Source organism: Rhea pennata, chromosome 8 (assembly GCF_028389875.1).
Source record: "Rhea pennata isolate bPtePen1 chromosome 8, bPtePen1.pri, whole genome shotgun sequence".
NCBI classification, from domain to species: Eukaryota; Metazoa; Chordata; class Aves; order Rheiformes; family Rheidae; genus Rhea; species Rhea pennata.
Window position 1 is genome coordinate 28,175,371 of NC_084670.1, and position 15,275 is coordinate 28,190,645.

The following is a 15,275-nucleotide window of genomic DNA, read 5'->3' on the forward strand; positions in this document are numbered from 1 at the left end:
GGAATGATGTAGGCTGAAGCTCCTGCATTAAACGAAGCCATTTGTGCTCAGGCACAGCAAGGGCAGGATAGTGCAATGGAAAGTGCAGTTCATTTTTGTCTTTCTGTTGGGAAACTCTTGATGGTGCACAGGAAATCTGAGCCAGCTGCTCTCTGCTTACACAGTACTCTCCACAGATGGGACTTCTGTGCTCCGGCTTTGCTGGTAATTCCAAGATCATAAAAATTCAACTCCATCTTCGCGTGAGACTTGGCACTACCTTGGTGAGGAAAATCCTGCCTTTTCTCATACATAACTGCAAGGCTTCCTTTGCTGTTTCCTACCAGATCAAATGGTATGACCAGTTATTCTCTAAGAAAAGACAGTCTTCATGGAAAATGTGCAACCTCATGGAAGAAGACAGTACAACATCAGCCATAAATCCTATTACCTGTCTGCAGCTATGGGAGCAACAGCAACCTTCTGTCCCAGAGGTCTGTTCCAAGCAGAAGCTAATTTTTTAAATTACAGGCAAAGACTTCTGGAAAGAGGAGAGGCCAGAGGTAATACCCAGAGCTACTCCTCTGCCCAAGATGCTTTTGCCCATCACAAGACAATATTACATTTTGTCCTCAGCAAACCCACATTGGTTGCTATTGGCTGCTCATTTCCCTATTCCTTCCACGTGTTTACAAACAGTTCAATTACTTGTTCCACTATTTTACTAAAAAGTGAAGTCAAACTGTCCTATAATTCCCCAATTTCTCCTTTTGGTAGTTGTTAGATAGCTGGTGGTCAGAGCACTTTCCTCGGAAACGTGAACTAAAGCGAGAAGGTGACCCCAGCGTCTTGCAGCTGTTGGACAAGCACCAACACTGTTTTACTCCGGCATGCGAGGTGCCCAGTGCTTCCACCAGCCTGTGCTGCAGAGCTCAGTGAGGTCCCCAGGGCCATGAGGCTCTGGCACAAAATGCTCTTTCTGCTGCTCTGCGGGTTGGAAAGCAGCAGCCTCATGGTGCGAGGCTCTGGTGGGTCGGGGCTCTGCACCCTAGACTTGGTACAAAGCTGACACTGCAGCATTCAGCTTGACTACAAGCAAATATTACCACTATATTTTAGCAAAGGTTTTAAAACAATCATCTCCCCAGTCTGAGAAAGCCCAGAAATGACAAAAAATAACCATTTAATGTGAGAGATATAGGACTGTTGCCAAAAAATACCCCAACAAGCCATCCCTCCAGCTAACTCCAGTGCCCTTCAGTCCTCAGGAATAAAGCTGCCGTAAGCATTGCCCGGAGGCATTTCTAGGGAAAACTACCATGACAACCAAGCAACCGGTTTCTGCTGCAGAAAACCAAGAGGCCAGCACAGCCCTAAAGCCACCTGAGCCTGCCCTGCTTGCCCTGTAACTAGAACGAAATGTTGGCTGCAGCTGAGAGGCTCCAGCTTCAGGGGTCATTGTGGAAAAGAGCTTGTCCCCACCTACCCTGCCAAAGCAATTCGGATCAGTGCAGCAAACGGAGGCAACCGCCGGGGGTGTGCAGCAAACCAGAGACCCCATGGGGTGATACAGGCTGGGAAGCGGAAGGTTTCCCATGGGATGGAGCACAAGGGCTCTGACGGCGCACGTCTGAAGCCACTAAATCTGCATGCACTTGGGCTTTCGTATGCAAGGCAAAGGGACAAGACTTAAACCGTGAGAGATGGTCTGTGCATAGGTGTTAATGACGCTACTGAATTAGCTGTCCTCTTTCCTGTTTCGGACACAATACCAGATACATTACTTGAAATGTAGCTTTCGCTCCTCAGTGCTAGCAGTGTAGATAACCCAGGCTGAGTGACACTTGCACTGGGGGAGTACAGAAATGATGAGGCAATTTCAGAAATATATATGCACAGCTTCCACCCACATTTTGAGCTTTTTTGTTTTTTTTTCTTCTTTTTTGGAAACAAAACCAGTGCAAAATCCAAAGTTGAGGAGGGAGGGGATGGAGATGAGTGAGAGACTGTGCCTGGTTCAGCGGCACATACCGGAAACGTGAGAATTAGAGGAGCAAACTCTCCTTCTTAGCTAGGTATCCCTGGCATTCTTACAGGAAACAACCAGCAATGGTAGAAACCAAGTTTCCTTTCTTGGAGGGAGCAGGGAGGAAGCGTGCAAGGCAGAACAGCCCATGCTGCTCGCGCTCAGCAGGGCTGCTCTGATGCAGAGCAATGCCTGCTCTTCCAGGAAGGCAGATGTGGCGTGGTGATTGCTGTGATTCCCCACCGAAATGCTCGCAAGCTTGTGGGTAGGCTGTGCAAGACCGGCAGCTGCCTGCCTCTGCAGTCGCTCGCCCGTGCCTCACGGGGCAGGTACGAACGCAAGGACGGGGCATGCCCGGCTCCCGAACGCTCCCTCCATGCCCGCCTGCTTGTAGGATGCCGCTGGGCGGGCGGCGGGTGCCCAAACCTCCTCCCCAGAGGGCTGCCAGCGGGTCTGGATGCCTGTGCTAACCCCGGGCTGATGCTCTGGAAAGGGAGCCCCTTCCCCCAGCCTGCACGGGAGCTGCCGCTCATCCGCGGGGATCACAAGTGGTGGGGGTCTGGGGCCAGCAGCCCCGAGACATCCCTGTGCTGCCCCAGCAGCGGCACCTCCGGGTCCGGGCACGGGCAGGACAGCCCCCGGCATGCCTTCCTCGCCCGCAGAGCCCCGGTGCCGACGTCCCGGCCGCCCGCCGTCAGTCTGCGCTGCCGGCAGCCGAGAGCCGTGCCTGGGGAAAGCTCCCCGAGCAGGTTTGCTCCCCACCAGAAGGCAGATTGGAGGCTGCTTCGTCTCCAAAGTCTCTGTGGGATCCCCCCACACCACCGAGCCCCTTACGGATGGATACTGGAGTGCCAAGCGGGAGTTTTTTTTTTTTTTTTTTTTTTTTTGGGGGGGGGTGTCTTCTCAAGCAAGCACCTATACACGGCTGGACCTTGCAGGAGCAAACCAGCCCCCTCCGAGCCTCCCCAGGCCCCAGCGGACCCCCGCAGCCCCCCCGAGACAGCACCTCGCTGCCCTGCGCTGCTGGGCCGAGCCCGGCCGTCGGCCGCCGCGCGGTGCCGATGCCGCTAGCCCGGGGCCTGGCTCGGCTCCCAGGCGCAGTCCGACCGCTAGGTGTCAAGATCCTGCCTCAAAAGCGATGCTCGAAATCACAAGGAAGTGCTCAGCGGCAGCCCAAACGCCGCGCGAGTGGGCTGCCGCCGCTGCCGCCGCCACGGCAGGCCGGCGAGAAGCCCGCGCCGACGGCTCGGCTCGAGGCTCCCCGCGGCCAGCGCGCCCGGGAGAGCAGCCGCTAGCGAAAGCCGGGTGACAACTTCCACCCGCTCAAGAACCAATGGAAATTTTGAAAAAGCGGAACGTTTTCCAGCAAGTTTCCACGCCTTTCGATTTGCTCTTAAAAGAACTCATTGACCAGCGCCTATTCCTGACGTGACCTATCAGTTCTTGGCAACTTATTTCTGAGAAAAACACCTAAATGTGCGAGGACAGGGGACCTCACAGCCGTGTATCTACCTGATGGCTGGACTCCCCCCTTCCTTTGATTTATGTTTATAGGAAATATCCTGGCCTAAGTGGAAAAACACATGAAAGAACATTACTTCTGCTTCTTCTGCAAGCAGTGTAGAAGTTTGTCAGGACCTGTGCCTTGTGACAGGTTGAGGGAGCACATTTTGGGGAAGAGAAACTTTCTGACAACTCATGTCCGAACGGCAGACTCACGATAACCCTCCCAACGGGCCTGATCCTCACTGGGAGGAAGCAGCGCCTGACTTCAGTCATGATATGTTAATTTACAACAGAAAAATCCTGGCTGAAAAAGCAGTGTTGGACTGCCCCAAAAGAGGGGGCAAAGCATGTCGCTCAAAATGAGTACAGGAGACAGTCCCCGCTGCAGACCACTGACATTTATCAGCTCATAAGCAAATGTCAGGAGGAGACAAAGTGAAAGGGAGGTGGTGGGACAAAAGAGTCAGCAGAGAAGCATTTAATAGGGGCTTTGGGATGTGCAGAGATAGCAAGAGTTACGCTCACATTTCCTACATCCTCGTGGAGCATGGCCTCGGGGGTGTCCCCTCCCAGGGTACTCCTTGGACTGTGGGCTGCAGGCTCTGCGAGAAGGGATGTGCCCGGAGCAGGTCTCAGTTTTCTCCTTCGGAACTTCCCTGCAACATGCCACTGCTTTAAGGCTGCAAGGGAAAGGAGGTGACATGCACGCTTTCTCGCCCATCCACCTGCCCTGCATCCCCTCCTGTTCGCTGCTGCTTTACAGAAAAGAGATTTCAGCAGCATCATATGCTACTAACAAGAGAAGGAGCCAATCCTGTAACCCTCCCACCTGCGGCTGATAGAGAGCTGGCAGCTTTCAGTGACAGGAGACTTAGAGAGGAAAGCAAGCAGAGTCTACCCAGCCGGTAGGTATTGTTCGAAACATCACTTAGCAAGAGCCACAGCTGTAGCTATGAAAGACATAAACACATCTACTTTCAAAGGCCCTTACTCAAAACTGAACTGGGATGCACTAAATCAGCCCCCACATTCACTAAATAAAAAAAGAAAGAAAGAAAGAAAGAGAGAAAGAAAGAAAGAAAGAAAGGAAGGAAGGAAGGGGAAATTCAGATTAGTCACAAAGAAGTTCCCCCGCCTGCTTCTCTGTGTGCATAAAGCACTCTCCTGAAGGCACTGTATTCATTTCACCTCTGCTCCTGGGACACGGCACCTCTTGTCCACCCTACTGCTGCTGCAGGCACTTGGGACCCTGCTGGGCTACGGGCCACTTTCTTCAGCAGGTGGCGCAGAGCAGTGGAGATGGACAGACGGCCAGACATGGAGGTGAGAAGGGAAGAGCATCGAATGGATCTCGAAAGGGAAGCTGCAGAGGATGAGTGGGAGAGCTGGCAGAGAGGCCAGCTGAGGAGGAACACACTGCACCTCATGTCTGCAGCTGCTCAGTGGATATTACTGTTCGCCTGCTTGATCTACCTTGGCATAGATGCTCTGCAACTCTCGACGGTAAGAGCTTGCGTTCATCCCATTGTCTACTGGCCTGTAAAACTTTGTATGGGCTTTTCTTAAGAAAAGCATTTAGGTTCATCCCTAACTGGTTCTTAATTATCACTCTTCCCCCCCCCATCTCCTGCCCTCAAAATAACACCCAGTGTCACCAAATGCAGGGTTTAGGGGACAGTTTATTGGGAAGGGGGATTGTTCCAAGAATACTCTTTGCACAGTAGCGCTGGAGGTGGAGCAGCCTCCTGGGGAGGGAGCTCTGCCTCCCTAGGGATCTGTCTGCTATTCCAGTCTGCAGCCTTTGGTAATCACTCACGCATATTTTCACTCAGTTAATGGGATCATTTGGGTGAGTGTTTGCTTTCAACAAGTGCTGGACGAAGAACGAGAAGCCAAGTTGCTTGTAAACATTGCCTGAACTTTTTCAAACATACAATATATATGCCAGCAGATATTTTAGAAAGAAAGCTAACTTGTGACAACCCTAGCAAGACCCCGGCACACTTCAGTGTTCCCAGCGTGCGTATATACTGGCCTTTGGAAGTAGTCAACTATATCTGTAGAGGAAAGTGTCTCTGTGCATGCCAACAGGACTGACACCAATTATGTGATCAAAGAGAGTTTCCTTCACACACAGCATTGTTCCAAACTCAGTATAAACAGTAGAGATGCTTGAGATACTTCAGCAAGACTTGCAGCAAATATATTTTTCTCTTTCACATGTTTGCAGACCAGTGGATTGTCAACAACTTTTCACTGCTATTTCAGCACCGCTTACGTGCTAGCTACTTCTCCTCCCACATCTTCTCAAAGGCACTTTGTACACTCTTAAAATTGTTATGCTTCATCTTAACAGAGTTCATTCTTTCCTCCCACTTAGTCTTGGCAGAGAAGCAACCCAGGCACATAACCATACAAGGGTTGGACGGGTCATCTGCCATATTATGGAAACCTGACACTCTGAGCTGAGTCTCACAGCAGTTATTAAGCATTAGAATGATATCCCTGACGGAAGATAACTCTTTCCAATGGTTCAGTCCTCTTTCTTCTCCCTCCAGCTCTCTTGCTCTGCTCAGGACACAGTAACCTCTTGTGTCCCACTTTAGCTCTTAATATCTCTCAGTTCTATAAAAATGTCAACTTAAATCCTCTTCCTCTAGAGGAAGGTGGCACTGGCTGGCATTGCTGCATGTGAACCTTACAAGCCCAAGATGGCAGCAGTTGAGGAGGAGACACAGTAAATGCCTGGAGTTTCCCTTCCTCAATAAAAATGACTGAAACAGGATGCTCAAGGAGCAGCTACTGCAGCAGCTGAAAAGTCCAGGCTCTGGGAGTCACCAGAGGACCCTTTCAGTTTTAAACACTTGCTAAGGGCAGGCTCAAAACTGGTTTCTATTATTTAAACTAGATAACCATAGTCTTCTGTTCTGACTGCACCATGCTGGGCAGGAGAAGTTGCACTGGCTGTACGCAGTGGGGATTTCATTTTATTTTACAGGGCTCTGTAAAATAGCTGCGAACTGACCGTATAAAAGTCTAGAGAAGAGGCAATCAGTGCTAAGCTGAGTTGTCTTGCAGGGCAGTTTAGGGAGACGGACTTTGGGGGGTTTTCAGAAGTGTGGGCACACCACCATCATTATTAGAGTGGCAGGCTTGAAGAGCTGCTCTGTGGGAAAAACTGAGACACTGCCTGGCATGGCACTGTCCATGCTCCCGGGAAGAGTCTCCTTCTTCTTTCCAGGGCACAAAACTGCAGGAATAACTTCAAGAGCAAGACAGTAGCTGTGGTTTTTTTTAATAGCAAGAGTGCTATAAATGTTTGATTACTTTCTGTTGTCTTCACGGCTCTTAAAAACTCTGGAGTAGTCAATAAAAATATAACATAAATAGCATTATGGCGCATGCTCAAGAGACAAACAACAGCGTCTGCAGTCCGGACTGCGCTTAATAAAAATGGGCAGTGATCTGTTTTTCTGTCATGATGTGGCTTGGAGAGCAAGCCTCAGCTGTAATATCCAAATGAGCAGCAGTGAAAAAAATGCTAGTGATAGCTTTTGCATCTGCAATGTTTATGACTTCCCATGTTTCCTGGGATGATCTCCTCTTGCTGTACCAGTTGGGATAAGGCTAAGGACAGGCCACTCAGATGAACTCAGAGGGTGTGAAACTCCCTAATGACAAATGAATATGAGGTAAAAACCTCTAGCAGGTTGGGGAATCTAAAGGCTACTAATGATCTGTTACAAGCGGGGTTTGCCTGAGAAGAGCAGGAAAAGGTGCAGGAGGAGTAATTTTGCAGAGGTTTAACACAGATAAGGAGGATGTGGCCATAATCCTAGCATCTCCTGGTGCAGAGAAGGTATGAGCCACTTGCACTGCACAGTAGTCTGCAATTTCTATGATACAAGGAGTCAGGCACATGATTGCAATGGCCCTCTCAGTCAATGCATCTTGCTATGGTCCCCTGAAATTTGCACTTTCTGCAATACAAACCTATTCCCCAAATTTCTGCCTCCTGACACTGCTCCAGAGAATGCAGGATAGTAACAAATAGGAGGTCTCTGGGAACCACCTCACCAAATCTCATGTTTGGGGATCCTGAACAGCCAAAAATGGTGTGGTAACTATGTAAATGATGCAGGAAAATCTGAAGCAGTTGCTAAGGAGTTCCTCTCTGACCTAAGACCCTCCTGGCATCCTTTCCTGCACTCCATATAAAGGCGGAACAGTGAAATAGGGATGATGAACTTTGTTACGACCTCATCAACTCCACTGCTGTAGGGGATTTCTTCCCTCTGCAAAATCTATTAGTAGATAGTTGTAAGGTGCTTTGTGATCATGTGGTGACTGGAATAGAGATGTAAAAAACAGGTAACATGCATCAGCAGCAATTGCAAGTTTATCACCTAACCAGTCCATGTTTAATACAGCCTACTGTCTACTGGTGGGCAAACAGAACAGGTTGCAAGGGATGTTGTTTGACCTTTGAAGCTCAGTGGTCCTATGCTTAGCTATTGTCTTCTTTGGAAACTACCTAGAAATCCCAGCTGCCTGAGCCAAGGAGTCAAACACTTGTGCACTTAAGCTCACAGAAATGGAGCAAGTGTAAGGCTTGAGCTGCTGGATAGGATCAGTAAGTGAGAGGGGAGATGATAGTCCCACTGGACTCGATGGGTGATCGCGCAATAAAAACTTGTATTTGGTAGGCAGGCCAGCCTTGCCCGCGGAAAAAGCTGCAAAGCATCAGCTCTAGCAGCACTAGAGGGTGCCAGAGGAGGCCTTTCCCGCTGCCTGCGCCGGCACCCACCTCACACCCGGCACAGAGCAGCTGCTGGGCTCCCTCGCCAGCCGCTTGCCTCTGCAAGGGCACAGCCCTGAGCCCGCACTGCAAGCTGCCCGTGGGTTCTCATTCTGCCGTCCGCTGCTTCCAGCGCTCATTCTGCCCTAAGGAGGAGCCATCAAACGAGGCTAAATATACAGAAATCAGCCCAACATGAATCTGAAGAGCCCATTTTCCCGTTAGGATACCTATGGCATAAACAAAGAAAAGAAAACGGAGCAGCGAGCCTAGCCTTTCGCTCTTTAATCAGGCAAAATGCTGAGGACTTGTGGTTGTGAAGCGCCTGCAGACCTGGGCCTCCTGTGGTTAAGATGAGAGATGGGTTTGAGATGCACAGTTCAGATTTAAAAATCTAGCATAGAAGCTTGGTGTTTTGCATATCTGATCAGCAAGATTCACGTTTCTGTATTCACATTCACTTTTTCTGTTATACTCATAAAATGCAAGTCAACTTTAAGGGCATCCTAAAGCACTTTTAACTGAGCCACTGAGAGACACGCATCCTGTAACAGCCTGACACAGGCAATAAGTGGGAGAGCTCAGCGCGCGCCCGTGAAGCCAGGCGCACCTCTCGGCGCTCTGCAGGACGAGGGTGAGACAGCAAAGCTGCGCATCCGGGTCTCGGCTCGGCGAGCCGCCTCGGGGGCGTCAGGCAGGGGGGCTCTGCGCCCCGAGGGCCGGGCCCCCCTCACCGAACGACTCGACTACGTTTACCGGGATGATTTTTCTAAACGGGACCAAAACTACTGGGTACGCTCGGGAGGGACCTAAGGAGACTCACCTAGCTGAGAGTCGGACTGGCAAGGAACTACTGTAAAATCGCGTTTAATAATGACAGTAATAATAATAAAAGCAAGTAAAGAGCGCAGGTGGTTAGCAGCAAAAGCGCGCGGCCGCGCCGGCCCGGCCGCGCCGGCGGGAGCCCCCGGCCGCTCTCGCAGCCCCGCAGCCGGTGCCGGTGCCGGTGCCCGCCCGGTGCCGGCGGGAAGAGAAAGCGAAAGCGGCGGCGACCCGCCCCGGTGCGCGCCCGCTCCGCCGGGTCCTTGACGCGGGTTTCTCTTCTGTTTTTTAGCCTCGGAACGACAAAGTCCCGTGGACCTACATCCAGTACACAGGTTGGTGGGCGCCCGGGCAAGGGGGGAGGGCGGCCTGGTTCCCCCCCTCGCGTGTCTGCACCCCACGACGGCTCCCCGGGAGCGCTTCCCCGGCCCACCGGGACAGCTCCCGGCCGCCCCCAGCGCCCCCCTCCCCGTTCCCAGACGGCTCCCGGCCGCCCTGAGCGCTCCCCCCACCCCGTCCCCAGTCGGCTCCTGGCCGCCCCCAGCGCGCCCCCCAACCCGTTCCCTGACGGCTCCCGGCCGCCCCCAGCGCCCCCCTCCCCGTTCCCTGACGGCTCCCGGCCGCCCTGAGCGCTCCCCCCACCCCGTCCCCAGTCGGCTCCCGGCCGCCCCCAGCGCTCCCCCCAACCCGTTCCCTGACGGCTCCCGGCCGCCCTGAGTGCTCCCCCCGTTCCCAGACGGCTCCCGGCCGCCCCCAGCGCTCCCCCCACCCCGTCCCCAGTCGGCTCCCGGCCGCCCCCAGCGCTCCCCCCAACCCGTTCCCAGTCGGCTCCCGGCCGCCCCGAGTGCTCTCCCTGTTCCCAGACGGCTCCCGGCCGCCCTGAGTGCTCCCCCCTCCCCTCCCGTTCCCAGTCGGCTCCCGGCCGCCCCCAGCGCTCCCCCCAACCCGTTCCCTGACGGCTCCCGGCCGCCCCGAGTGCTCTCCCCGTTCCCAGACGGCTCCCGGCCGCCCTGAGTGCTCCCCCCTCCCCTCCCGTTCCCAGTCGGCTCCCGGCCGCCCCCAGCGCTCCCCCCACCCCGTTCCCAGTCGGCTCCCGGCCGCCCCCAGCGCTCCCCCCAACCCGTTCCCAGACGGCTCCCGGCCGCCCCCAGCGCTCCCCCCAACCCGTTCCCAGACGGCTCCCGGCTGGGGCAGCCAGGGGCCCCTGAAACGCCAGAAGTTGTTAAACACTTCGTGTCAGGATAACGGGTATTTCTTCCGATGGAGGAAGAGGCCAGGAGAGCTGTCTGGTGGGAAGAACTGCAAAATCAGACCCAGCAAGCTGGCTAAACCAAAAAAATGGGCTTTTCAGGAGGGGGCAAAACCTACAGTTTTGGGGTGGATCTCTGCAATAGTTACGTTTTCCAGAAATCTGGGTTCTGTTACCCGGTGTGCAAGCAACCAACAGACCCACAGGGTCAAGATACTTCATGTCTGCGCAGAGATGGGTGCTAGGTGGTAAATCCACAAAGCTAGCAGCCCTTCTCCCCCTCTCATGCTTTGTTTATACACACTTGGTAACTTAGTGTGTACATACAATATGCTCTCGGGAGTATTTTTGAAACAAGTGAATGAGTTCCTGATTTATGAAAAATGTAAATGATTTCCTGGGGAATAGCAAATGTACAGCAGAAAAGGCAGTGCTCTCTGCACCATGCTACGTTGTGCATTTTGCCCAATGACCTACCTCAGTAATAGCAGAGAGTATTAAAAAGTGTAAATCACACTTAAAACATTGTTGACAGTTACACTTTCAATGAGGATTATATGAGTGGCAGTGAGCGTAAGCTAACATTGTACAGAAAAACTCATTTTCCTAAAGAAAAAGCTTGAAAAGATTGACCTCAGCCAGGAGGGGCTGCGTTGCCTGATAGGAGACATCTGACAAAATCTTCTCATCAGGGCCCCCAGGGTCTTGGTCAATGTGCTGGAAACGCAGGAGCACAGCTGGCAAACATTTCGTTATCATTAAGCCTTCTTGTTAACTTTTTATTTTCTGTTCTTTTTAGGAATCTGTGCTTCCTAATCTCAGAGGGATGCTGTACTTACATGTCTGTATTTTACAAATGAAATACATGAAATAGTGCATGAACAGAAGCTCAGGGGGATAATTCAAATAAACTGGAGCTAGTCCAAAAGGCACAGCTTGTTTAGAAACAGGAACCTGGAAATGTGTACTACAGATCTCCTTTTTCTCTGTTTCCTTCATGTCTGAAACAGATCATATTCTAGATCCCTTCTGCCCTCTTATCTATTTCACACTCTTCCTTTACTGTATTTTTCCACCCTTCCTGCAGTCAGTCTTTATAAAACCACCATCTTCCAAGAAGTCATTCACCTTCATAGGACTATCTTTGCTTTCTTCCAGGTAAAAGTGTCGAAGGAACTGCCATGAATCTCAGTGCTGAGACAGGCTCTATTCATATCAGAAATGGTTCCATCATGATCACGTGCGATGGCCTCTACCTCGTGTCCTTGAAGGGTGTTATCAGTTTCCCTGAGCTGGAGAAAAACGACTCATTGAAGCTGATACTGGGGAAGAAAGATAACAAAACCAGCGAGGCCCTCTGGGAGCAAACTCTCCAGGACGATGGCAAGACTTTAGATCTCATCACGATGCTGTACTTGTTTGCTCAAGATAACATCGCCCTGTGGACCAACACAAACGCCACTGTCAAGGGTTTGTCGTTTAGCCTTGTGTTATTAAGTCCCATCTTCTACTGCTTCCTGTAGAAGATGACATATTAAAAATGTAACATGTAAAGTACAACCTTTCCTACCAACACCAAACTAGAGCCAGCTACTAATACATCCGTTTGTGGGAGGCTTGTTCTTACAAGCTGTACTTGTACCAGAAGACTGCTCTAACTTCCTGCCTTGGGGCTATGGAAAGTATCAGCTGGGGTGAGATAAATCACAGTGCAAACGAGCTTTATGTAGTGCATGCCATGTTTATCTCTGGAGCTCTACGCATGTATTTTGCTATCTAGGATGGATCTTCCTAACACTGGAGAAAACACTGGATATATGGCACCCTTGAGGACAACAAAAACAGAAGCCAAAGCCACTCAGCTTTGCTCAGATTCAGAGAAACCCTGGGTTTCTCTATTTATTTGACAATATCTGTATATAGTAAAGATGTGCTGTACATATGCTAAAATAAGTCTGTTAAATCAGGAAGATACCTCAAGTGTCTTGAAGCCATTTGGAGAATGAAGAGAACAGATCTGCTAAACAGCTCTTTGCCTGGCAGGGCAGGAGAAAGTGAGGGGACAGCAAGAAACTTCTCTTGGACTGATTCTGGTAAGTGCTGTCTGACAGGCAAAGGCAATGAACGACAGTATTTGGAAAGGAGCTAACAAGACTGCACTGGACAGCAGAAATACTGGCCCTGCAGTGACTAAGGGGCAGCTTTTAAAAGAGATGATAAGAACTGGCTGTTCTGGCTGGCTGCAAACTGCTGAAGCCTGAGCCAAGGGGACATCTGTTGTGGCGTTTACATTTTGCTATCAGCTCTCAGAGGTGTTAAGCTGAAGGGGAATCCGCCTCAAGCATGCACAACCAGACTCAGAGTTGGGTTGACCCAAAAATAAGATCCAGGCACATAACGTTTGAAAAAACTCTGTTTTGGTGGGTTCTCTTTAAGGGTCCAAGTGAGACCTCCAGGTCTGCGCCTCTTTTCTGCTGAGATGGTTCAGACAGGTCCTGTGAGCCTCCTAGCGAACCCAGCCGAACACACACATCCTGATGAGCTTCACAGGCCTGACCTCCACAGTGTGCTTGTGCACCCGAAGACAGCCTGCCCTTGCTCCCATCGCAGTCAAGAGACAGACGGCTCTCGATGGCTCGTGGCTGTGCGTCCTTCTCATTACAGTTTGCAGCTGCTGAGGATGATGACTGCCTTTCCTGGGCTGATGGCAGCATGGGAGCTCAGCACACAAGAACCTACTATGGACTCAAACCCTCCTTACTGTGTGCTTGCCGTGAGGAGCAGAGCTGCTGATACCAAAGGGCTTAGGTCCCAGTTGCGGCCAAGAGCTGCAGTTCACACTGGTTCACAGGAGCTGCTCTCCCAACAGAGACGGCTTGTGTGGTGGCACGTAGAGCCATCACATTTTCAGTTGAAGACGGGTAGACTTCAAGAGCAGGTTGATAACCTTGCTCCCAATGAACCCCAGCAGCCTTTCGGCATCTCACTGCTGACTGTACACTCCAAAGTGGTTGTTAAAAGTATTTATGTATTTATACTGTAGGCAGAAGAACATTATTTGACATTTCTTAGAAACACTGGGAAGGCTTCAGACTTCAAGTTTCAGTGCTAAGCTCTTTGCAGATGCTCTCAAGTACCTGGAGCTTTCCTGTCGCATGGTGGTGGGTGGCACCATCGTGCTGCCGCTTGCCTCAACTCCCCTGCTTCTTGACAAGTGTGCCTCAGGTGCCAAAGGGAGCTTAGGAAACCTTGCAGGCTTTGAGGGGCTTTTCTGTGTGCTTTCCACTGTTGTTGGCAAATCTGATACATCTCCCTCCCCAGAGGTCCGCGGGAAACCTCTGTGCTGAAGCAGTTACTCATTCAGGCTTGGGAAGCAGCTTTTCCTTATCTTAGGACTGAAAAGTCCTGGGCTGACTTGTACCTCCAGGGTGCAGCTGCCCAGCTGCAAGAGGCGTTTTGGGCTTTTACCACTGGTTACCCGCCTGCTACTCTGCTCGCTACCGAGACCGAAAGCAGCTGCCACCCTGACCCAAAGCTGTGTACTGTTATGCTCTTTGACTGAAATGAGAATGTTTCCTTTCCTAAAAGTTAATAAAACTTTCTTTTGTAAAGTTTGGGCTTGCAGTGTCCCTTTGGAGGGGGGAACCCTGGTTAATTATGCATTTAACTATATTTGAGTGGATATCTATACCAGTATGAAAAGTATATGAAATTTTCATATACTTTTACAGATCAGTTTCAGTTCACCTCAAGGATATGCAAGTCAGGTCCTTCCGTTAGAACAGGCTTGTTCACAACTTTGGCAACATAGGCCAGCAACATGAAGAGGTGCACAGTCTATGAGAAAGCTTAAGCCTAAAGGACTATTGGATTTGTACCTCAGAAAGGACTAATCTTTCTCCTTGTTCAGAGTAGGAGAGGGCATTTTACCCAGTGATTCCTCTATGCTTTGAGGCTGACCTAGGAGATGTACCTATACATACATATGCAAATATAGATACACTTCTTGTCTTGAAATAAAGGTTGAAATAATTCATTTCCAGACGTTAATTGCTTGAGGGGCTAACTATCCTCACTGCTAAGTTTCCATGTTGCCAATGTCTGCTTGTATCTTGTAACACCTTCTTCCACAAAGCTAGAAGTCTCCTTGTTATGAGACAGGTTAATTTTTGTTAATGGAGTTGTTACGGTCTTGTAGGAGCTTGTGGATGGTGCTGAAGTCATGTTTCACAGCTCTGTTTGGCCAGGACAGTGCACTGAGCTTTTATGTCAGCCCTCACAGATCATTACAGCTTGGGGTTTTGAAGCGCAGGGCCTAGACTGGCAGTCTCCAGTCACAGTCTCTAACTCTCCCTGGAGGGACAGTGCATTCTGCCTGTTTCTGCTTACCACGTCTCTGCTCACACGGTCATAAATTGAAATAGGTCTCCCCAGCGTGTGAGGACTTCATGGTCTGTCCCTCACAGGTCTTTTCATGAGACCCATTTCACAGCATATGGTTATCAGACAGTGATTACTGAATCACAGCATCACAGATCATAGAATTGGTAAGGTTGGAAGGGACTTCTGGAGATCATCTAGTCCAACCCTCAAACAAGTGGCTCATATGGGGATTGAACCCATGACCTTGGCATTATTAGCACCACGCTCTAACCAACTGAGCTAAACCTAACCCCCAACATCCCCTATTTTAGAGCAGTCTCCACTTACGCTATGTCTTATGTTCAGCACACGTGTGCTGTTTAAACTACAGCGGCTCCCCTAGCTCTCCTCTTTCCCACGTCCTTACAAGTGTAAAGTGAAGGAGAGCATGACAACACTGATGTAAGAGCCACAGTCACCCCTCGGGAAGATGCTGGCTCCTTTTGTACCTGTTAGACCAACTGGGCTCTTGC

At 50.8% G+C, this 15,275-nt stretch overlaps 1 protein-coding gene and 1 non-coding gene across 2 annotated transcripts; one reads left to right on the forward strand and one right to left on the reverse strand.

Annotated features, from left to right (window-relative positions):
* The first annotated feature begins 1,967 nt into the window (after window positions 1-1,967).
* TNFSF4 (TNF superfamily member 4) lies at window positions 1,968-12,247 on the forward strand. Its single transcript, XM_062581668.1, has 4 exons — window positions 1,968-2,017; window positions 4,792-5,014; window positions 9,424-9,466; window positions 11,539-12,247. The coding sequence occupies exons 1-4, from the start codon at window positions 1,968-1,970 to the stop codon at window positions 11,901-11,903; spliced, it is 681 nt and encodes a 226-aa protein (XP_062437652.1). The 3' UTR covers window positions 11,904-12,247.
* Window positions 12,248-14,978: 2,731 nt separating this feature from the next.
* TRNAI-AAU (transfer RNA isoleucine (anticodon AAU)) lies at window positions 14,979-15,049 on the reverse strand. Its single transcript has one exon. It is a non-coding gene; the product is annotated as a tRNA-Ile (tRNA).
* Window positions 15,050-15,275: the final 226 nt, after the last annotated feature.

What these genes read in the sequence shown, in the direction of transcription:
- TNFSF4 (XM_062581668.1), top strand. Translation starts at nt 1,968, where the DNA reads ATGGAGATGAGTGAGAGACTGTGCCTGGTTCAGCGGCACATACCGGAA. An exon ending in CAGCGGCACATACCGGAAAC is followed by an intron (nt 2,018 to 4,791) that starts GTGAGAATTAGA and finishes TTTCTTCAGCAG; the next exon opens with GTGGCGCAGAGCAGTGGAGA. An exon ending in GACCTACATCCAGTACACAG is followed by an intron (nt 9,467 to 11,538) that starts GTTGGTGGGCGC and finishes GCTTTCTTCCAG; the next exon opens with GTAAAAGTGTCGAAGGAACT.